This window comes from Orcinus orca, chromosome 6, assembly GCF_937001465.1.
Source record: "Orcinus orca chromosome 6, mOrcOrc1.1, whole genome shotgun sequence".
In the NCBI taxonomy this organism is placed as follows: domain Eukaryota; kingdom Metazoa; phylum Chordata; class Mammalia; order Artiodactyla; family Delphinidae; genus Orcinus; species Orcinus orca.
Window position 1 is genome coordinate 117,815,857 of NC_064564.1, and position 21,452 is coordinate 117,837,308.

The 21,452-nt window shown below is 58.7% G+C and overlaps 1 protein-coding gene across 6 annotated transcripts in view; it reads right to left on the minus strand.

The window, feature by feature from the left end:
- The window catches only part of COL5A1 (collagen type V alpha 1 chain), a 155,401-nt gene that overhangs the window by 49,400 nt on the left and 84,549 nt on the right, over positions 1-21,452 (minus strand). For all 6 annotated transcript variants that reach the window (XR_007478108.1, XR_007478109.1, XM_033415356.2 and 3 more), the window contains exons 17-30: positions 19,539-19,592; positions 18,084-18,137; positions 16,825-16,878; positions 15,071-15,115; positions 13,645-13,698; positions 13,034-13,078; positions 12,392-12,445; positions 12,115-12,159; positions 11,177-11,230; positions 7,009-7,053; positions 6,618-6,671; positions 3,308-3,352; positions 2,555-2,608; positions 278-385 (exon numbers count right to left, since the gene is read on the minus strand). Coding sequence is in view for 4 of the 6 variants with exons in the window: in XM_033415356.2 (XP_033271247.1) it covers positions 278-385; positions 2,555-2,608; positions 3,308-3,352; positions 6,618-6,671; positions 7,009-7,053; positions 11,177-11,230; positions 12,115-12,159; positions 12,392-12,445; positions 13,034-13,078; positions 13,645-13,698; positions 15,071-15,115; positions 16,825-16,878; positions 18,084-18,137; positions 19,539-19,592 (765 nt within the window). In the remaining 2 variants the exon portion in view is untranslated. The remainder of the gene's footprint in view (positions 1-277; positions 386-2,554; positions 2,609-3,307; positions 3,353-6,617; positions 6,672-7,008; positions 7,054-11,176; positions 11,231-12,114; positions 12,160-12,391; positions 12,446-13,033; positions 13,079-13,644; positions 13,699-15,070; positions 15,116-16,824; positions 16,879-18,083; positions 18,138-19,538; positions 19,593-21,452) is intronic.

A 21,452-nucleotide genomic window follows, 5' to 3' on the forward strand; every position in this document is an offset into this window, starting at 1 on the left:
TAGGAGCAGCTGTCGGGAGCCCTAACCCCGCCACAGAAGATGGTGCACGTGGGTGCCAAGCTCAGACCCCAAGCTTTGTGACCAGCGGGAGGAAGGAACTCTTCCAGGAGTGGATTTGGGGACAAGGGTGCTGGGTGGAGTCAAGGGGACAGGAACCACGTCAGGACTCGCGCCAGCTCCCACCTGGGGCTCAGCCCAACCAAGCCACTGCCTGGACGCCCAAGGCCATCGGGAAGAGACTGTCCCTGGGAAGCGGTCAACCTCCTGTGTCACGTACCTTCTCCCCAGGGGGTCCCAGAGGACCCGGGTCGCCATTCGGACCTCCACGACCCTTGGGACCTTCGGGACCGTCCTCCCCTCTGGGACCAGGTGGGCCGATCTCCCCCTGCAATTCAGAAAGAGAAGGTGAAGGAGACCCCCAGAGTCTCTAGCCCCCCGAAGTCCCCCCCCCGCCCACCGTCTGGGAGTGAGGGGCTGGATCCCAGGCCAGGGCGGTAAGAGCCGCTGGGCCGCCTCAAGCAGATGGACCCTCGTCCTCGCACCGAGGAGACCGGGGCTCTGCTGAGCGACCGACGCCCCTCGGGACCCACACTGAAGCCCTCGCTGCCCTGTCCCCAATGGCCTTCCCCAAATCAAGCCCCTCTCGGCTCAAATCACTTCGGTGACCACGGCAGCCCTGAACTGCTACTTCCCCAAAGAGCAGAAGTGCCTTGCACTGGGGCAGCCGCCTTCTTCTCCTGAAGCCCCAGGAGGTATCAAAATGGACCACAGGCCTGGCTGGGCCACGCCTGGGCGTCATGGCACACGGGAGACCCACAGGGTGTATCCAGAGATGGAAAAAACGAAATGTCACCTCATCCAACTTCCCCAAGTAACAGGTGGGGAGGCCTGAGCCCACACAAGGAAGAGGGCCTTGGGGCGTGGCCAAGTGCAGCAGCAGGGGCGTGGCCCGGCCTCGGAGTGCCCACCCGGGCCCTCTCTATCGATGTGTTCCCCTCCGATCACTGGTTTCCGGGAGCAGCTGCAGGACAGCTGTGCAAACCCCCAACAGAAATGTGCGCTGCACGCATAAAGAAAGCTAATGACTCCCTTATTCCCCAGCCCCAGTGTGTCTACAGGTCGAGGACTCTCTGTCCCTAAGAGATGCTTTTCTCGTTCAACGAAAGAATCCTTCCCATGTTTTCTGAGCACTCAGAATATTAGGAAATGCCAAGCACTGGGCAGAAATTCCTCTCTGGGAGAAATCAAGACTGAGGAGCCTCACTGCCCAGCTGAGGAAGTGTCCCCGCCCACCCCACCCCCGTCCATCCTCATCCAATTCCAGCCAGAGGTCCACTCAGGGTACGGCGTGCAACTGCGGAACGTCTTTTGAAAATGCACTCTCCTCGTATGGACCCAAATGTGTGCATCGAGTCGTTGGGAAGGAAGATAAAAGGGACTTTCACCAGCCAGACAGAGAGAGGCCCTCAGAAGTGGGGAGTCGTCACCGCAGAGAAGGTTCTAGAAAAGCTGTCTTCAGCAGCAATATAACTGGGACAGGACTATGAAATGAACCCCTCTCTTTTATTCCCCTCCCTTCTGACAGAGCCCCGGATCACGTCTGCCTTTTCAGCGTGGGACAAAGCGCCCAGTGTGTGGGCTCTCTGGTCCTGGCAGGTGCTGGTAAGGCATCTGTTTTGTGGAGCACAAGGAGGGCGGCCTGTATGACAGCCCTGTTTCCACGACAGCGTCCATCCAGGCACGTGTGCCGCTGCTGCCACAGCGGGCCCACCGGGGGGTGTGGGCATCCCCTCCCTTCTGCCTGGCCTCCGCGCATTCCGAACTTGTCGGGGAAACTTCCAAGTGTCCCCACGGAAGCAGGCAGCTGGCCTCCTAACCCCACTTCCTGAAGCACCACCTGCATCACCTGCTCATCTGCACGAAAACACCGCCAGTGGCTTCCTGTGGGGCGCCAGCCGCGTGGCACGTGCCATCCCGCCCCAGCACCCACCAGCTTCCCTGGAGCCGAGGCTAATCATTAAGAACCAACTAGGTTGTTGCAACGTCTGACAGCCCAGCAGGAGGTCCCGGAACACAGGGGTCGTCTGGGGATCCGAAGAGCAGCTGAAGAGGTGTTTGGGGGCCAACTCACTCAGAGCGCTGGTCAGGGTGTGGCCCTGCCAGTGACCGGCCGGTGGCCTTGGTCAGGCTGCTACCCTCCCTGGTGAGCTGGGTCGTTTCTGCGACCCCTTCTTCTCTCCCAGACGCCTGTCACCCTTCTTGACCCAAAAGAATTGCTCTGCAAACCAGGGTATCAGCCAGAAAAAAAACAAGTTCCCCCTGACCCACTAATGCAGGGCAAGGACACAGGGCAGAGGGGCCAGGTGACCCTGTAAGCAGGGGTTTAGGACCAGGTGCCAACTGCCATGGCTCCGATCTGGAAGCTGGGGAGGAGCTGGAACTGCCAGCGGCCCAGGAGCCTCCACGGAGGCATCACCTCTGTCCTGAGAAGCTGCCCTGTGGCCCCAGCGGGGCCTCCTGCCCAGCCCACCTTTCCCCGCCCCCGAACACTCACCCGATCTCCCTTGATGCCCATGTCTCCTTTGAAGCCCGGAAAGCCATCTTCACCCTGCACGGGGGACCGGAGAGAGCCTCGGTCTGTATGAGAAACCCCACCGCCCAGGTCCCCCCACCCAGACCCTCTGGGCCCCAACACCAGCGCCAGACATGCTGGGCAGAGGACTGTCAGTGCCCGGCCTCCTGTCCCTCGCGAGATGCGTTCCTGTCAACCCTTTGCATTCTGCGGTTCTGGCTGGCTTTGCAGCCTGCAGTGGGAGCGCTGCAGCCCTGGTCACCCTGTTTGAGTTTAAAAGCTCTGCACGGCCGGGTGGTGGGCAGCCCAGCACCCAATCTGTCAGCACCCGTTTCTCGGAGCACCTTTGTCTCATCCAAGCATCACTATAGGCCCAGTAGCGGCGGACGGGCAGACGTTTGAGTACGGGGAGCCAGCCGGAAGAGCCCCCAAAGGGAATGGGACTACTGTTGATGGCCTTATGGGTGGGGGCGGGAAGAGCTCTCTGGAAGGGACAGGCAGCGCCTGGAAGGATCTGGGGGCGTGCGCTGTCCTGCCTGCAGGCTGGGCCAAGGACGAGCAGGTGGCCGGCGTCTCTCAGTTACCTAGTCCCGCATTCCACGGGGGAGCTGTACACATCCGTGCTATTTGTGAACTGGGGGATTCAAAAGGCCAGTGGCCTACGGTCACTCGAGTTCCCAGGGTGGACCTTCCTGGCTCTTGGCCAAGCCCCTGAGGAAAGGAGGGGACACTCACCTTCTCGCCCTTGGTGCCCTTCAGACCTCGGATGCCGTCTGCCCCCTGCGCAAACAGAGAAGAAAAGTCAGCAGCCACAAGCCCGAGCCTCTACGGACCCCAAAAACGGGCCTGACCCCCAACACCAGGGGAGCTGAGCGTCCCGATAGACCAGTCCCCTCCCACCGCCCCCAGGCTAGGGGGAGAGAGCTCTGTGGCTGTGCGGGGCGTCTTCTAGAAACATCTCGGTCTCTCTCTCGGTCTCTGCTTGGGGAGCAGAGGGGGCGTGAGGCCTGAGCTCGGGCTCTGGAATCAGGCAGACGGGGTCAGGCCCCCCACGTGTGGCCTCTGACGAGGCCCCAGACTTCTGCTCGCTTGGGAAGAGGGGGTGATGACAACCCTCGCCCCATCGCTGCTGGGGGGAGGGGAGGGCGCAGGAAGCCCTGGGATGGGGCCCGGCAAACGGCAGGTGCTCAGTGAGGGGAGCTGTGTGCCACCCGGCGATTTTCGTTCTCCTTTGTTATTAACGTAGAATCATACGTTACGATGGTAGCAGTAATAATTACCACTTAACGACACCAGCCACTCCCACTGCCCTCATCACATCGGCTCAGGACGTTCTCATCCCCGTGACGAATAAGACTGTCGGGGCAGGACCAGCCCCCTCCCTGTCTCCCAGGTAAAACTACTCCATCCCCGGAATGGACTTGACAGCCGTGCCCCCCACCTGCCAGCAGGGTGCAGAGCCTGCCCCCGACCGACTGCCAGAAGCTTCCTCAGGCCACCAGCCCGCGGGGCCCCAGAGACGCCGGGCCTCCCGTTCGGGTCCAGCTGAGGCTGCAGCCGGGTCCCTCGGGCTGCCAGCTGCGCTCTTGTAGCAAGAACCTTGCACAGAATCTGCAGTTCTGAGCCTTTTCTCTGAGGCCCAGGAGAGCTGAGAAAAGCTGTGGAGGGACAGAGGGACGGGGCCGGACAGACGCAGAGAGCTGGGCTTGGCCTGTGCCCATGGCTACATCGGCTTCAGGACAGAGGGGAGGCCGGTTACCCCGAAACCCTGATGTCGGGGGCGGGGGGAGGTGGGCTCTGGCACCAGGTCCCCTCCCCCTTGCCGGGCAGGCCAGCTGGGCTTCCCCTGCCCACGCACTTCCAGAAAGAAGAGGGTAAGACGGCATTGCTCAGATCCCTCCCAGACCTAAAGTTCTACTGTCTCGTGACCCGCCCGAGGCCAGGGCAACGGGGCCAAGGAGACGAGCAGACCAGGGTTTCCCAGTCTCGCGCCATCGCCTTCAGGGTCTGGATAGTTTGTTGTCGCGAGGCTGCCCCGGGCAGTGGAGGGGGTTGGATGGCCTCCCTGACCTCTGCCCTGCCCCTCCAAGCTGAGACGGTCAGAAATGTCTCCAGGCGTCCCTGGGGGAAGACTCTGCCCTGGGGCTAGAGCACCCATCATGGCCCTGGTGGTCCAGCGCTCAGGGAGCGAGGTCAGAGGTCACAGAACAGCCCAGTGGAAGGAGTTGCTGGGCCAGCGGCTGTGAGGGCACAGCGGGGGACAGGGCCTTCCCAAGGCCTCCAGTGAGTGCGTGCGGGGGGACTTCCGCCAGCCCACCCAGCTCCCGTAGGCTCAGGGGGCAACTGATTTGATTTGCCGACAGTCAAGCCCAAACAGAGCCCTGAGGAAGGGGCAAGTCAGAGGGCGGCCCGGGGGATGCTTAAAGGTCAGTGAGATCAAAGAGCTTGGAGGGGCCCCTTTCCCAGGAGGAGGGCAGGGCTGCAGTGGAGGAAAGCTAAGGACCTTGGTCTCTGACGGTGACACCCGGACTTCCCACCCCACCTCCGCTACCAGCGCCCTCCGGGGCTCATCACGCCACGGGCTCTGCAATCTATTTCTCCAATGAGAAGAGCGTTCAGTCCTGCTTCTCCTTCCACCCTCCGCTTGCCCGTCTAGTGGGATTGCTCATATCGCGGATGAATTTAATCAGACCGACAAGATAAGAGCATTCTCCACAAACATCTCAGGGTAGACACCTTCCCGGCTCACGGAATCAGCATGTGGCACGGGCTCCTTGTGCAATGGGAATTTGTAAAACAAACGCGCACAGAGCTCACACAACCAGCACAGTTGCTAAGTCACCGCCCTTATAAACTCACTAGGCAGCATGTGGGGCAAAAGCCTGCTTCAGAGAGAAGCTGCCCATCTAAGGGTCCTGACCTGGGGCATCTCTCTGCCCTTGGCCTTGGAACATCCCAATTCTGGGAAATGGAAGTTGGAGCCCCTTGGGGTCAGGATGGGGTACCTGGTTAGGAATAAGCAAGTCCAGGGTTGAGTTCTGGCTTCTGCATGGATTTACGGGTAATTTGGGGTAAGTTAACTAAAAACTGAAGTCTCGGGTTCTGTGTCCTCCACACAGAACCCTGATGTGGAAAAATGCTTGAAAGTATAAAGGACCGTGAACGACACGGGGAGGGGACTCCGGAGCTTACGGGTGTGTTCCTGCAGATCCCCCAAGATAAACTAGATGTTTTATACACGTTCGTATATATGATACTTCGCATCAAATTACAGTCATTTTGAAAGAAAGACCCACCCTTAGCTTTCCTGTGGGTGGGAAGCCTGAGATTGAAGACACGGCAGCATCTCCACCCCGAGAAAGAAGGGTTCTCCCCACACACACCCCTGGGGGCACAGCCCTCTGCGTGTATACATCCAGAAGCAGCATCACTGAGACTGAATTGCACAGCTCAAAGCAAACCCAGTTAGCTCAGGGCAAACAGACAGGGCCCTGTGTTCGGAGTACTGCTCTGGACCTCTGCGCCCATTTGACACGGTGCCAGGAGCCTTTCAACACGCTGTGAATAAATGGACGTCTCCCACGAACGCGTCTCCCAACAACAAGGTCTGCCCAGATGTGATCGGCCTGGAAGAAACAGCTCCAAGCATCCCAGGAAAGGGCGCCCAGCTCGTCACCTGGGCTGAGATCCACTGCCTCTGAGGGGCTCCAGAGCAGCAGGTCACTTGGCAGGTGGTGACAGTAAAAGGATCATGGGGCAGAAGGGTGCCTCCCCGTCCCAGCAGACGGCCACCACCGCGTTGCTCGTGCTGTCCCAGATGCCCCGGGGAGCGTGCCCTGTTCCCCTGCAGCCCCTCCTGGCCCCGCAGGCCCCTCCCTCACCTGCTCCGGCCCACATTCTGGGACCCAACCTCCCAGACCAGGGCCACCCCAGTTTTGGGGCAGGAGGGAGGTTAAAGCACAGGGGAATCTCTAAAACCGGCCCAGCCGTGCCCCGCAGTCCCGACCTTGACCTTCAGGAAGACCTGAGGCTGTGAGACCCTCACCTTGACTCCACGAGGGCCTGGGTAGCCGATGGGGCCCTGGGGGCCGGGCGGACCCTGGAACCAGAGGGGAAAGCGCGTTAGGCCTATCTCAGGTGGAGGGCGCAGGGCTCACTCTGGGCCACCCCCTGCATCCTTCCAGAACAAGCCAGAGAGCTTGCCTGCCCCTAGCACACTGCCCTCTCACTCCGGGCAGAACGGATGGACGTGCCAGGTCGGACCCGCGGGGGTAGGCATGCGGGCACTGCCCAGCCCCACAGGGAAGGCGCGTCCGCAGGGGTGTGTCTGGATGGGTGAGGACAGGGCTGGAAGCCCCTTCTGGACTGGGCGGGGGGGCAGCCCTGCCCAACCCACAGGAGATGCTGGAGGGGCCGAGGGCACAGCCGGTACCCACCTGGCCTCCCTTCTCTCCCGGAGGGCCTTCTTTGCCAGGGTGCCCCTGTCAGGAAAGAGAAGGCTGGCGTTAGTCAGTGGCCTCTGGGAAAGCAGGCCTAGCCATGCTCCAGCTTCCCAAACTGAGGGTCAGAGCCCAGGTCCCTCCCATTTCCTCCCCGCCCCTCCCCACAGCGGCTTGGTCACCCCCAGTCCTTTAGCCCCAACCTCGGCTGCTTCATCTGTGAAATGGGAATAATGCAGGGCCCCGGCAACAGCAGAGGGGAATGTGCTTCAAAACCCACAGGTGGGCTCCAGGCCCCACTGTGCACCAGCGTCCCCTGACTGAGCCAGAGCCCAGCTGCCCCCAAGCGCAGTGGGAGGGGACAGTGACACAAGGGCGTTTGTTCAAGGCCACCCAGCAAAACCTAATCGGTGGCCAAACAAGGACAGTGAAGTGGGACCAGACCTCCCAGGTCCCAACGCACCCTAGGTCTTCAAAGCCACCCCCCAGGTGACACAGAAGCTGAGCGCAGGGGAGGATATACATCCTACCCCACAGACGCGGAGCTGAGGCCCCGCGGAACTGCTCATGGCTCCTTGGTCACTGCCCCCTCCACCCTGGCGCCCATCAATTCTATTCTCAGGAACTTGACCTTCTCTGACTTTCTGACCCAAGCTGGTGACTAGGTTCAATGCCTCTGAGTCCACGAGCCAAACACAGATGATAAAAACAGAAACAGAAGCATTCATTATCTGGAAATACAGTTCCACCCCCAAGGATTCCAGTAAAGAGAGGCCATGTGGTGTGGGGAGAATGCTGGCAGGGCAGGGTAGGGCGGTCTGGTTCTACTCCTGGTAACACCCAGCCCGCTGTGTGACCTTAGGTAAGTCACTTGCCCTCTCTGGGCCTCCACTTTCGTGTGTGTAAAATGAGAGGGTGGGTTGGCTGCTCATCCAGCTTGATTGTTCTCAAGTTCTAGGACGCTACTTGTAGAACACAGCAGCACTGCGGAGACCCAGAGCTCATCAACTCAAGCAAATGATATGTGTGTGTTCTTTTCAATGTGTATTAGTCATGAACTGGATCTGATGCCATAGCGAATAGCCTATCATGGTGGCAACACGACGGGAAGGATGCAGAAGTTCCTTTGCAGGGTGGGGTACCCCAGGGAGCCCTTGAGGACAGTTAGGCACCGGTCGGACCACGCCACCTGCCCGGGCCTGGAAGGGACACACTGCCCACCATCCCCCTTCCCAAGACGAGGCTCACGGCACCAGCAACCCAGGCCGGCAGGGCTGCACCCAAACGGTGCCCAGGGGAAGATCCTGCCCTGGGAGGGCTGGGAGGGAGGAGGGTCCTGCTCCCTTTGCCATGTGGGCTCTTCATGGGCCTTTTTTACAGTTTCCATCAAACCCAGAATTTTTCTGTGAAGGAGCTGAGGTGATGGACAGCTGTGGTGAAAGCCAGGCCCCAGAGACACACACGGGGGCAGATCCCACATCTCACTCACGTGGGGAAGAGGGCTGACCCCTTCACGTGGCAATGACCTCACTTACATGGTGGCGGTAAGAATAGACCTGATCACAGTGTTTTGGAAGAGATAAAAGAGAGGGACTGATGTCACCACGATTACTCTGTTTGTTTGCTTTCGGCCGTACCAGGCGGCCTGCGGGATCTTAGTTTCCTAACCAGGGATTGAACCTGTGCCCCCTGCAGTGGAAGCGTGGAGTCTTAACCACTGGACCGCCAGGGGAGTCCCTGCCATGATTACTGTTGTTTGAATCAAGGCCAAGCTTCTCAAATGCATTCTAAGTTGTAACTTTCTGGGCATGAGAGTAACTTTCTGGGGGGGAGCACAAGGCTCATTTATTTTAAATGTTTGAACAGAAAAAGATGGAGAGGAAATACATCAAAGTCAGAGCAGCCGCTTTCCCGCCGTGAAAGGCCGGGCCGTTTCCACCCTCCTTTCTGGCCTCCTTTGCTGGCCTTGCCCCAGTATTCTATAACCAGCAAGACTCTGTAATGGAAAAGTAATAAAACTTGAATTATGTGTATTTGATATTTTTCTGATTAAAAAAGCAATATATGTTCATTGTAGACAAATGGAAAAATCATAAAGCTTAAATTATTTGTATTTGATATATTTCTGATGACTAAAGTAATATACGTTCATTGTGGACAATTAGGCAAGTGGAAAAGAAAATTAAAACCCTTCATAACCTCACCACGCATAGCAACGGTGGCCAAGGGTGTGATATAGCACAGCTAATCTATTTTCTCTGCACATTTGCATGCAAAATCGGCATCAGAAGATGTATTTTTAATTTACTGTTATATCATGAGCATTTCCTCATGTCACTGAATATTCATTGGAATTCAATTTTTCCTGGCTCCGTAATATTCCCATGAGCCCACATCCTTTCTGTGTGCTGCCCAGAACAACCTCACGATGTATTCCAGAGCATCGAGTCTGCCCCGAAAGCCCTCACGCTTCTCAAAGGCTCTGAAATCTCTCTTCCTTTCTTTCTGCAGCCCAAGCCACAGCAAAGCAACACAAAGGGGCAAAGGAACAAACCCTCTCTTTCAGCTTGATCAACCATGAGATGCCTCTGTTAAGGAGAGTATTTTTAAATCTTCTGCTGCCTCCCAATTCACCTAAGACAAGGACTCCGCTCCCCTCAGCCTGCAGTGCTGACGTTTTCCCTTTTTATCTTTTGCTTTGAGCATCTTCAGTGTTGACCCAGCACAACCACACTCCCTCGGGTCCTTCACACACTTATAGTTTAAAGTGTGATGGTTGTTTGGGGAAGAGAAATGGAGACGCAGCCCCCTGGCTCCCTAACCCTCTTAAAGGTCCCTCTTTCCCCACAGAATCTGAAAGGAAACGGGTGACCCTTTAGGGACCCTAGTGACTGGAGTTTCAATTCAGAGAGAGGGATTCCAGGGTGTGACTAGGAAGGTCAGGGAGGCAGGGGCCGTGTAGGCACCGCCCCCTTCCTGACATGATGCACTGAGGGAAATGCCCCATGGACACCCAATACTGCAGAAGATGAATAGAAAAAATGACTGGAAGGATGTACATTCACCTGCTATCAGGGTTTGGCCCATAGGAATGGGACCAGAGGTAGTTTCCATTTTGTGATTTTATTTATTTTCCTAATTTTCCAGAAGAAAATATCTTATCATTAGAAAATGCAATTAGGTGTCAATGTAAGTGAAAACACATAAAAGACATATTGCAAAATATTCATCTCTTCATATCCAAACTCAGTCCAGGAGACTGAGTCCCCCAGAGCAGTCCCAGCAGGAATGGGATTGTAATCTGCTGGTTCAGACAAAGGTGGGACGATGGGTGACGTGTGATTCACGGGACCAAAGGATTCTCAGCCGTGAAAATGGAAAGACACCGTCGTCCTATGCCAGTCACCCATCACCAATGAACGGCTGACAGACTGAACTTCCTTGCTTCGCTTTTAACGGCGTTATTATTAACGCAACAAAATAACCGTGTCCGAAATACATAATTGCGCTCATCTCATTTTCTGAAATAGGCTCCCTATTCAGCATCAACTGGATATGCTAAAAATAACCGAAAAACAAAAAACCCACCGGCAACTCACACAAGGGGGGTGGGTGCAGATAAGCTCACGCAGATGGGCCCACAGCCAGCGTTTGTCACTTCCCCGCCCCTCCCCCTCACAGCTTGGCCACAGATGGGTTTGTCCCTCGCTCCCTATTTCTAGGCAGCATCTACTTAGCTCCACAGCTGCGTGTTCACACCCCTCTTCTCCGTGCGTGACGGCTAAAAATACACCCAGCACTGGTGACACACACGACTGCTCGGAGCCCAGCCCAGCCCTCCGCAGATTTAAAAGTACGAGGCTGGGCTCTGATCACGAGCGTCAAACCCCAATCAATAACGGACGTTCCTACTCATGCAATCACCACCCTCTGATTGAACCACATTATGGAAAGTGTGTCCAAAACCCAGTAAGTAATTCCTGAGCAATGAAGCTCGCCATCGGAGAGGTCTTCATCGAAGGAGTTGGAAGAGGAGACGGGGGCCACGTGTGCATGGCCGTCTCGAGAGCGAGGGGAGGGGCCGTTTGCCCAGATTCCCAGTGCCCACCCCTGTGTGGACATGGGCAGGTGGGGTGTAAAGGGTGAGGTGGGCAGTGGTACTCACCGGGGGTCCATCAGCACCGGGCATTCCTGGGAGGCCTGGTTTACCCAGGGGGCCCTGGAACAAACCACAGACTCCATGAGCAGATGCCCCAGGGATCCCCTCAGCTGCCCACCCTCTCTACAAGCCCCCAAAGTTACTCTTCAACATTTCTGCTCAAAGAGCATTTGTTTAAAAAGGTTGTGCTCACAGGCACCCGCTCCCACTGGCTACAAAGCTTCCAGCCGCGGGCAGCACCCAAAGGTAGTGGACCCTTTGCTGTTTCCAGAACCTTCAGTTTTGCTACTGGAAAAAAATCACCCGCCAAGTGAAGTCAGGAGTTCTCCAACAGGGGCGGCCGGGGGCTATGAGGCACTGAGAACCGCCCCTTGGAGGTCACTCTGCCGGTGTCGCCCCAGGTGCTGAGTTCACTGGGCACCTGGGGCTGAGCCACAAGATGTGCAAGGACCCCGGCTCCGGTTCTGTCCCCAGCATGTGCACTCGGGGTGCCGAGGATATATTTAGGGTTGCCAGATTTAGCAAGAAGAAACAAAACAAAACAACAAAACGAGATGCCCGGTTAAATCTGGAATTTCAGACAACACAGTTCAAATTTAACTGAGTGTCCCGTATCTGTTTTTCTTCTCAAATCTAGCAACCTTATACATAGCTAAAGAAAGAAGGGAGGGAGGGAGGGAGGGAAGGAAGGAGGGAAGGGAGGGAGGAAGGAAGGAAGGAAGGAAAGAAGGGAGGGGGAGGGGGGAGAGAGGGAGGGAGGGAAGGAAGGAAGGAAGGAAGGAAAGAAGGGAGGGGGGGAAGGAAGGAAAGTGGGGAGGGGGAGAGGGGGGAGGGAGGGAGGGAAGGAAGGACGGAAGGACAAAGGTCCACACCACAAGCTGGTGACCAGTGCTCCTAATGCACCCCACAGGCAAGCACCCCTATGCCCAGCTCAGCCCACCTACCTTTTCTCCTGGAGGTCCAATTGCACCCTGGGGGCCTGGAAGACCCTGGGAGGGGAAAGAGTGAGCAGGAAAGGTCAGGGAACTTTTCGACTGACTCAGAACCCCTCCCTGCCGTCTGTCCATCTTCCCCCGACCCGCTCCCTCATCTGGGTGCCGACCCCATCCTGGGTCACCTCCAGGCTGCGGGGCCCTCGGGGCTGCACTCAGCGGCCGCTCACGCCCCGGGCACTGCAGACCTGCACCTCCCGCTGCCCACAAGCCCGCCCGGCTCACTCACCTGGGCGCCTGGATTACCCTGCTGTCCCGGGGGGCCGGGCTCTCCCTGGGGACCCTACAGGAAACACAAGTGAGGCACTGAAGGGGGCTCTGGAGGGCGAGCAGGGGGTGCAATCTGCTGTCGTGCCCAGACGGGAAGGCAGGGGGCCAGATCCAGGCCCCCCCGGGCCGGAAGCACACGCCTGTGTCTGTGCAGGCACAGCAGACGGCTGGCCAGGAGGGGCAAGAGACAGGACCTACCAGAAAATATCCCACCCGGCTGAAAATTCCCAAATCCTCACGCCAGCTAAATTCTCCCGGGCCCTTAAAAGAGACGCATGAGACCCCTCTCTGTCTCAGTGGGCGCTGTCACAGCACCTGGCCACCACCAGCTTGCCACGCACAGCGAGAAAGAGGCTTCCCTCCACACCTGTGCTGACGCGGTCGGGCTCTGGATGGAGCAAAGCACCGACTCCGGGATCTCACAACGTGCTCTCCTGCTGGAGGCCTGCACCTCGTGGGGCCGGGGCTCAGAGTCTGCACCCTCCCCGTCACATCCTCATCTGGTTTTGGTGGCACGGATCCCCCTCCCCTGCCCCGAGCAGCTGGGAGTGAGCCCAGGGGTCACCGCCATGAGACCAGGGCACGGGACCCCCAGACTTACCACATTGCCTTTCGGGCCCGGTTGGCCATCCATTCCCGTCACACCCTGGGTGAATGACATTGAAACAAAAGAGACTGAAAATTAACAAGGCTCCACAGGAAAAGTCCACTCAACACAGCTTGGTCCCCGCCCGCAATGTCAGGGGACGCCACACCCTTTGAGGGAGGGGAAAGGCTTGATCCCAAATAAACCCCGAGATTGGCTAGGGTTTAGCGGGGCTGCCAGGCCCCAGCATCACGTGGGGCAGCCCTGAGTTCTCGGACAGCTGGGCAGGGGGGCCAGCCCCGGGGAAGCCACCCCCTGGATGAGCCCTGCCAGAACCACGGGCTTCTGTCTCCCTCCAGGAGCTGCCAAGATGCTACTGGAAGTGTTTTCAAGGGCGGGAAATGGGCATCCTGGTGACAGAGCGAACCCTGCACCTCCACCTGCAAGCCCACACCTGCCGGGGCTGCCCCCCACGGGTGAGCATCAGGGCCCCACGGACACCCAACGCGAACACTGGGCAGCGTGCACAGCCGTCAGTGCGGGCAGCTGCCGGCAGGCCCGAGTGGACCACAAGCTGGGGGCGGGATCTCGAGGGCAGGGATGGGACAGACACGCGAAGGACTTACAGGAGGTCCAGGAGGGCCTGGGGGCCCCTTCGGCCCCAGCAGACCACGAGGCCCCTGCGAGAGGAAAGAGCAAGGAAGGTTCAGACTCGGCCAGGAATCCCAGCCCCCTGCCCCGTCCCCAGCCTCCCTCAGCGACCCCTCTTCCCAGAGCCTCTGCTGCTGAGGCGGGTCTCCTGGGGAGTGTGGCCAACTCAACTCCCCCTTCTCCTCTGCTTCAACTCCTCACCGCACCCCAGCTCTCCACCCGGGCTCTCGGAACCAGAGGCAGGGCTGGCTAGAACTGATAGGGGCTCAGTACCCGCTCCCTGGCCGGGAGGGGCATGTGTGTGGGAACCGCCCCACGCACAGGGGCAGGGGCCACAGAGCGGCCACTACCTGCCAGGGAAGGACCCACATCCGGACGGCTCCCTCCCTCCCTGTCGGCTGGAGAGCTAGAGCCTTTCAAGGCACCGCGATTTCGAGTGCCTTTAATTTTGATCGGACCTTCTCAGATGCACTAGAAGAGAAACCCTTCCCACGTTCATTGCCACTTAAATGTTCCCTTCCTTCTTTTAATACCTAGTCACGTAAATGTTTTTCAGAAGTTGATAACCCAGAAGGCATCGCCTAGACCCGTGTTAAGGGGGGAGCTGTGTTGATGAACCCCATTGTGGCTAACCAGACACCTAGGGTGTAATTTAGTCCCAAGCGGAGGTGCAGACGCCGACCCCGGGCGGGCTCTCCACGCAGCGCCTGCAATATTTCTCCTCAGTTAACGTCCCCGGATGTGTATGGCCACGTTGACGTGGGTAACAAACATGAGATGTTTGAAAAGTAACAGTAAGTGAAAAGGAATTAATGTCCTTTTGTCACTGAGGAAATTGCTCTGGTCTTAAACAGAAGTCAGCTTAGGTAAAGAGCTTTCGGAGGCCCGGGTAGGGGCGCCCTCCTGGAGGACTCTTTATTTGGAAAATGTAGCCATCAGAAAGTGTGCCAGGTCAAGCGACTGCCCCTGGACACCTACCCTGATGAACCCTGGACACCCAACATGGTGGACCCTGGGCACCCACCATCATAGACACTGGACACCCACCATCATGGACCCTGGACACCCAACATGGTGGACCCTGGGCACCCACCATCATAGACACTGGACACCCACCATCATGGGTCCTGGACACCCACGATCATGGACCCAGGATACCCACCACGTCTGTACCTGGAGTCCCAACCACGACCCTCGGGGGCCGGGGCTTCCTCCCTGGCAAAGGCTCAGGCTGACTCCTTAACACTGTCCGCCCACCTCACCCGTTCCTTTCCCGGGAGATCCCCAGATTTGTGTGTCTCAAGGCTGAGCCCCTCTCGAATCTATGCTCTGAGTCGATCACTGATTCTGGCCAGAGCATCAAGGAGGAGACACAGAAGCCCACCCAGTCAGTGGACTTACAGGCTCCCCGGGCAGCCCTCTGGGCCCGACTTCTCCATCGTCACCCTACGGGGGAGAAAAGAGGCAGGATTTTAGGGATAAGCCATAAAACCTGGACACGAGAGAGACAATTTTTCCTTCATCCGTGCAGGATTCTTTGGCCTGGGGCTGCTTCAGCATACGCCAGTTACTAGTCCCTGCGCCAGCAGGCAAAGCGCCGAGTGTCCCCACTCCCAAAGGCTGCAGGTAAAAGGCGGGGTTTGGGGCTCACAGCCCCAGTGAGGGGAAAGCTGGGCAGGAAAAATCAATGGTTACCTGACAGGTAAAGACACGGATGAAAACTAGAATGGCAGAAACTAGGCAGAGATAGATGGCAGACAGGTAGAAAGACAGCAAGATAGAGAGAGATGATGTATAGATAACAGATAAATAGGTAGAGGATCGATAAATAGTAGGTAGGTAGCTTGATGAATAGATAATAGGTAGATCATAGATAGATAGATGATAAATAGATATAGATAGATGGTAGATAGACAGGTGATAGAGATAAACAGATATATATAGATGATAGATAGGTGATAGAGATAAACAGATACAGATAGATGATAGATACATAGGTGAAAGGTAGAGACATGAATGATAGAAACCGGTGTAGGGCAGGATCCTGAGAGAATCACCAGATGCTCTGGGCCAACCCCAAGGGGCCCTAACATCTTAAACACAGACGGGGAGCAAACCAGGATGAGCCTTTTCCTTCTCGCTCTACAAGGAAAGCTGCCTTAGCTTGCCTGGTTCACGACCAGGAGATGCTTGTTCACACCCCGCTTCTCTCCATCAAGGCACTGCCCCCTCCTCCTTCCTTCAGCGCACACATGCACACACCCTGTGCAGGCACGTGCACGCACACACACACCCACATGCACACAGACACACTGCAAATGCACGCACACATACCCACTCACAGTGCACATGCACACACACAGCCCTGCACACGCATGCACACACACACACGCGTGCACGCGCGTGCACCTGCATGCACCTCCTCATTCCAGAAGCACAGACATCTGGGGACCCCTCTCCCCTCTCTCATCTTACAGTGGACCGTGCAGGCTGAGGCCCCAACAGGAGACAGTGCCCTGATGATGCCACAGCCCAGGAGCTGTCAGGACACGCATGCCCCTCTTTCCCAGGTACTGGGGCTTCTAAACCTGTCCCCCAAATACCCCTAACGCCCGAAGAAACTGTCTAAGTGACTGGGGCGCATGGAGGGAGAGGGGCCGCAGGCTTCTCTGCCACAGGAGGGCTGTGCTTCCGTCTAAGGACATCGCTTGGTCTGCAGCCCCACCAAGACGCACCTGACAGAACCAGGACTCAGGGCAGAGCCCACCTGAGTGCCCGACCTAGCCCAGGCCCTGACCTTGGATGGCATCACCACCCCTCGCTCTGTCCACACGCTTCCCTCACCTTGTCCCCACCTCCAGGGCCAAGGAAGGTCATTTTCTGGACTCTCTGCACGTCACTCCTCACCCCAAATCCCAAGCTCTGCCACTCGCTGCCTCTGTCCGCCCCTCACTCAGACACGGAGCTCATCGGCTCCCCCAACATCAAGGTCTGAGATCTGCTTCTACAGGAAGGAAGTCCTGTGTGGCCGTCTGTCCACTCCCATCAACTCCCCTCCCCCCGATGCAGGTGCCGATCACTGCTGCCAGCATCTTGTGCAGTTTTCACCGAGGAGACGGGCAGCAGGTGTGGCCCCCACACAGCAGGATACGTACCCTTTCTCCGTCTTCCCCTGGAGGTCCCGGAGGGCCAGAAGGACCAGGGTCGCCCTGGGAAGCCAAGCAGGGTCAGCGTTAGGCCCGCGGGCAGACACGCACGGCTGTCTCAAGCCCCCCCATGTCGTCTTTCTCTGCTTCTGAGACTGAAAATCCCCACCGCCTCCCAAGACTTTCCCAGAGTCACAGAGGACCCCTTTGGAGACAGGGCCTCCTGGCGTGACGGGCTGCAAAGCTGGCTGGCAGGACTCTCAACCCGGGACTCGGTGTCCTGGAGGAGGGTCGGCTGGACCGGCACCCAGGGACCGGCGGGCACCCCAGGACACCTGGGTCTGAGCTGCACCCTACTGAGCTCTCCGTGTGAAGCAGGGGCATACCCCAGCCCCGCACGCCCCCTGAAAGGGCCACCACTCTGCACTGTGAAGGTCAGCGCTGGTCCACCTGACACCCCTGCAGCTTCAGGCCTTGCACACCATCGGCGCTCAGCACGTGCTCCTCTGTCAGTCCCACGGACTGGCCCTTCCCCCCGGTCTCCCCATGAGTGTCGGAGAACGTGGGCGAAGAAGCTCTGACTAAGGCACACGAGCCACTTCTCAGGGAGGCAGACATGACGGGTGACCCTTATGACAGAATCAACAGCGTGCGTGCGTGTGTGTGTGTGTGTGTGTGTGTGCATGTGTGTTCACGTGCACACGTGTGTGTGCCTGCATGCCCAGGACATGCCAAAACATGAAAGAGGCATCATCTACATCAAAGAAAACAGGTTAAGGGCTGCAAAGAGCATCTCATGGGGACACGTGGGACCGGGCAAGATAACAGGCGGGCCCCCGGCTGCAGCGTGCGCCCCGACCCCCATCCACGGGGCGGTCACGTGGGACCAGCCCACCTCCTGGAGCCGCCCCTTAACGGTGAGAAGGGTCCTCGGGTCCCAAAAGGGCAGCCCCTGGGTTTCCTGAAGGTGTGGAGGGCCCCTTAACAGAGTGGGTTTCCCACGGGAGCTCCACATTCCCTGCCTCACCCACTCGAGGGGGCCACTGGCTCTTTCGCCATCAGCTGCGGGTGCGAAATCGGCTCTCCTTGGGCTGACCTTCCATCCCCAAGGATGTCATGCCCGCGTCTAAGTCCACTGCCCCAGCCTCATGAGGCTCACCAACGACCACTTTGGAATCGAGTGCCCAACCCCCCAGGAAGCCTAAGGCTGCCCAGAAGAGCCTCCCGACAGCACCTCCCCCAGCAGCTCCCAGAGAGGAAACACTCACCCGGTGGCCCTTCTCTCCCGGCAGCCCAGCCAGGCCATCGAAGCCGCGGTCACCCTGCGAGGAGGACAGAGGGCAGCTCAGCCCGTGCCACACGGCCGCTCCACCTGCCTCGGGCCACAGTCTATGCAGCACCTGTGCACCCGGGGCCCCAGGACCCCGCGGAGGGGCCCCTGGCTGCCGCCCCATCACACATTCCACAGCCTTGGGTCCATCATCCCAATGCTTTTCCCCAAAACACCAACAAAGGCTGCAAACAGAGAGATGACCTCTGTCCCAGAGCCACAGACAGCGGCCCAGAGGGTCCTGAGACCTCAGCGTTTGGGGTGATGGCTGCGAAGTCGGGGTGTGTGTGTGTGTGCGCACGCGCACCCTCTGTCTGCCTGTGCCTCTTATCTCGACACCCTCGGGGCTCAGAGTGCCGCCCGCACACAGCAGGTGCGCCTACCCATCTGGCGGATGGCCCAGCTCCGCCCACCCTCGGGCACCCCAGCTCCCCGGCCAGCCCTCCTTCTGCCACCCAGGTGGCCTCCTGGAGTCCAGCTCCCCGCCTCATGGGTGTTGCAAGCCATGTGGGATTGAAGTCAGGAGAAGACTAGTTCAGGCTTGAATACTTTTGTTGGTGAAAGAAGGCCGTAAGCTACTGGGACAGATTCAGGAACCTTCTCCTCCTCCGTCACCGCACGTCCCTGAAAACCAGGGCCGCTCGTTCGCTCGGCGCTCACAGGAGCACCCGAGGGCCAATCCACGCCAGTTACCAGGGGAGCAGGTGCAGTGCCCCGTGGGGGGTTTGGGGACCCCTGAGAACAGCTGCTGTCCCCACTGCGGGCTCCTCGCTGGAGAAAGTCAGCACTTCCTCCAGCACCTTGTACGGGCTTTAGACGAATGCTTCCAGGGCCGAGAAGGAAGGGTCGACCAGGAACAGCGGGAGTTTCATCCCAGATTCGGGGACAGAGGGATGGGCACACCGAACCTCCGAACCCGAGAGGGGTGGGGCTTCCCCGGGCTCCCGCAGCTGCCCCCGGGGCACACGCACACGCCTCAACTCCACGGTCACCCACGCGCAGTCTGCTCACTCCCTGCAGCCGGGAGGGGTGGGGCTTCCCTGGGCTCCCGCGGCTGCCCCCGGGGCACACGCACACGCCTCAGCTCCACGGTCACCCACGCGCAGTCTACTCGCTCCCTGCAGACACCCCAAATCTCGGCAAGAGGACGTCCTGCCCCGTGGACTTGTGAGAGACCCATGAAATTCTCCCCACCAGCCCCTGTCTTCGTGCCAACGTGCCAGAGGAGCTGACCCAAACTGAACCTTCCAACCCCCGAGGTCCTACCCCCGGATGAGGGCAAATGTCCGAGTCATCACGTGTCATCACAACCATATCCGTCACATAGCACGTGCTGACGCCGTGGTGACGCTGACCGAGGAACGGGCAGCAGGAGGTGGCGGGCGGCACCTACCTTGGGGCCAGTCTGTCCAGGCATGCCTCTTGCTCCGTCGCTGCCAGCTCGGCCCTGGAACGGAGCGGGGCAAACTGTCAGTACGCAGGAGTGGCCGGCTTACCGAGACCTCTGGGTGGAGGCTCCCCGTGACACCAAGCGGAGGTTTCCACAGCCCCGGGGGGCCGGCTGGCCCAGGGGACCCCATCCGGAGTCCCGGCTGCCGTACGCAGGTTCTGGCCTTCCCGAGCCTCGCCATCCTGAACCTTGGAGCGGGGCTAACGTGCTTGCCCCCGTGTTGGTGAGGACGTGGTATGCACGAGACGGTGTGACGGGGGGCGACCCAGGGGCCGTGTGGGTCCGTGGGACCCGCTTCACAACCCAGGAGAGAGCCCGCCCCTGACATCGGCACATGTCCTGTCCACCAGCTGACATCAAGGGAATGCCCAGAGAGCCACAGGGCGAGAGAAAGCACCTGGTTAGTGCGATGGAGGGGGAGGAAAGTGAGGCCCAGAGGGGTGGGCTGGCTCTCGAAGGCCATGCAGCCGCCCCCAGGCAGGGTCTGGACGGTGAGCTCGACCCTCCGTACCCGGGGGCCACTCCCATGGCCATTCCTTCCAGCCGGGGCAGCAGGCCCACGGTGCCCACCTGGGGCTGGAGGACAGGGCCCCGACCTACCAGGTCCCCGATAAAGGCCGCAGTCCCCCAGGAGAGCCTGCCAGGCGTGAGGCCACCTAGATGGGGGCAGGGACCACGGCAGACGTCCACTCGCCGATAAGGAACGTCAGGCAGCTGAGCGTACATCCCTGGCCTCGATCAACACCACGTCCTCTCCAGGCCACACGTGCCTGACCCATGAGGCCTCGCCAGGGCCACCGGGGCTGCGCTGACGGGCAGAAAGGCCTCACGGCACGACCAGGACGGGGAGGGCAGCACGAAAGCGGCGAGGGTCTGGGGGGACCACCAGGAGGCGGCCTGCGCACCCCAGGTGAAAGGTTACAAGGAACCGCCAGGGATGAAAAGTCATCTCGGAACGTGCACCCGAGCAACGCAGCTCCAGGCGGAACGCGGACATGACCCCGTGAACAGAGGGCCCGACCGGGAGCCTCTCCTCAAATTTCCAAACGCTTTCAGAAATCAAGAGAAATCTGTCAGAAGAGCTGACAGGATTTCACTGCAGGACATTGCGGGCAAACGGCCGGACGCTTCTCTCACGCTGACGGGCTCCGCACTGCACAAAGAACTAAAGGGACAGCCCGCCATGCGGCCTTGAGCCCCTCCCGCCGTCCCCTCCTCTCCAGCCTCATTCTTCCAGCACATGCATAACCACGGCCCTGATGCCGGTGGTCTCTGCCACGAGTCACCCTACAGACCATCGCTGGCATCCTCCCCTTTTCAGTTTTCACCTCTCCCTGACCGAGAAACCGTTTCTACTGAAACTTGACAATAAGTGTTTACAGAGATACAAAAGACCCTCAAAGAAATAAAATGCCTTTCAGAACCAGGTCCAAGATAAGCCACCTCACTGTCTACCAAGAACCCCTGAATTCCGGCATCAGCGGTCCTTCTAGAATCATCCGTGCACCCCTCTGCCTCGTGCCTGGGTCCCCTCCACGATCCGTGAAGCTGCAGCCTTGAGGGGCCGGCATGAGACAGCCGTGCCTGAATGCTGGTCACTCCATCCCCTGCCTTGTAACTACAATTAAATCCCAGGACAGAGGCCCTGTAACCGCTAAGGAATTATGCATTTTTGCCTTGTATACTCTGCAGCTAAAGCAAGAGCTGGCAGCTCAGTGGCGACCCACCATTCCTTGCAGGGGTTCATCTAGGTATAAATACAACACAAGAATGTGTAATTTTTTCATTCGGTAGAAAAGTTCACTTGATGAAAAGATCCACTAGTTAGAGCCTGACGTGGGTAAATGAGGATTTCCC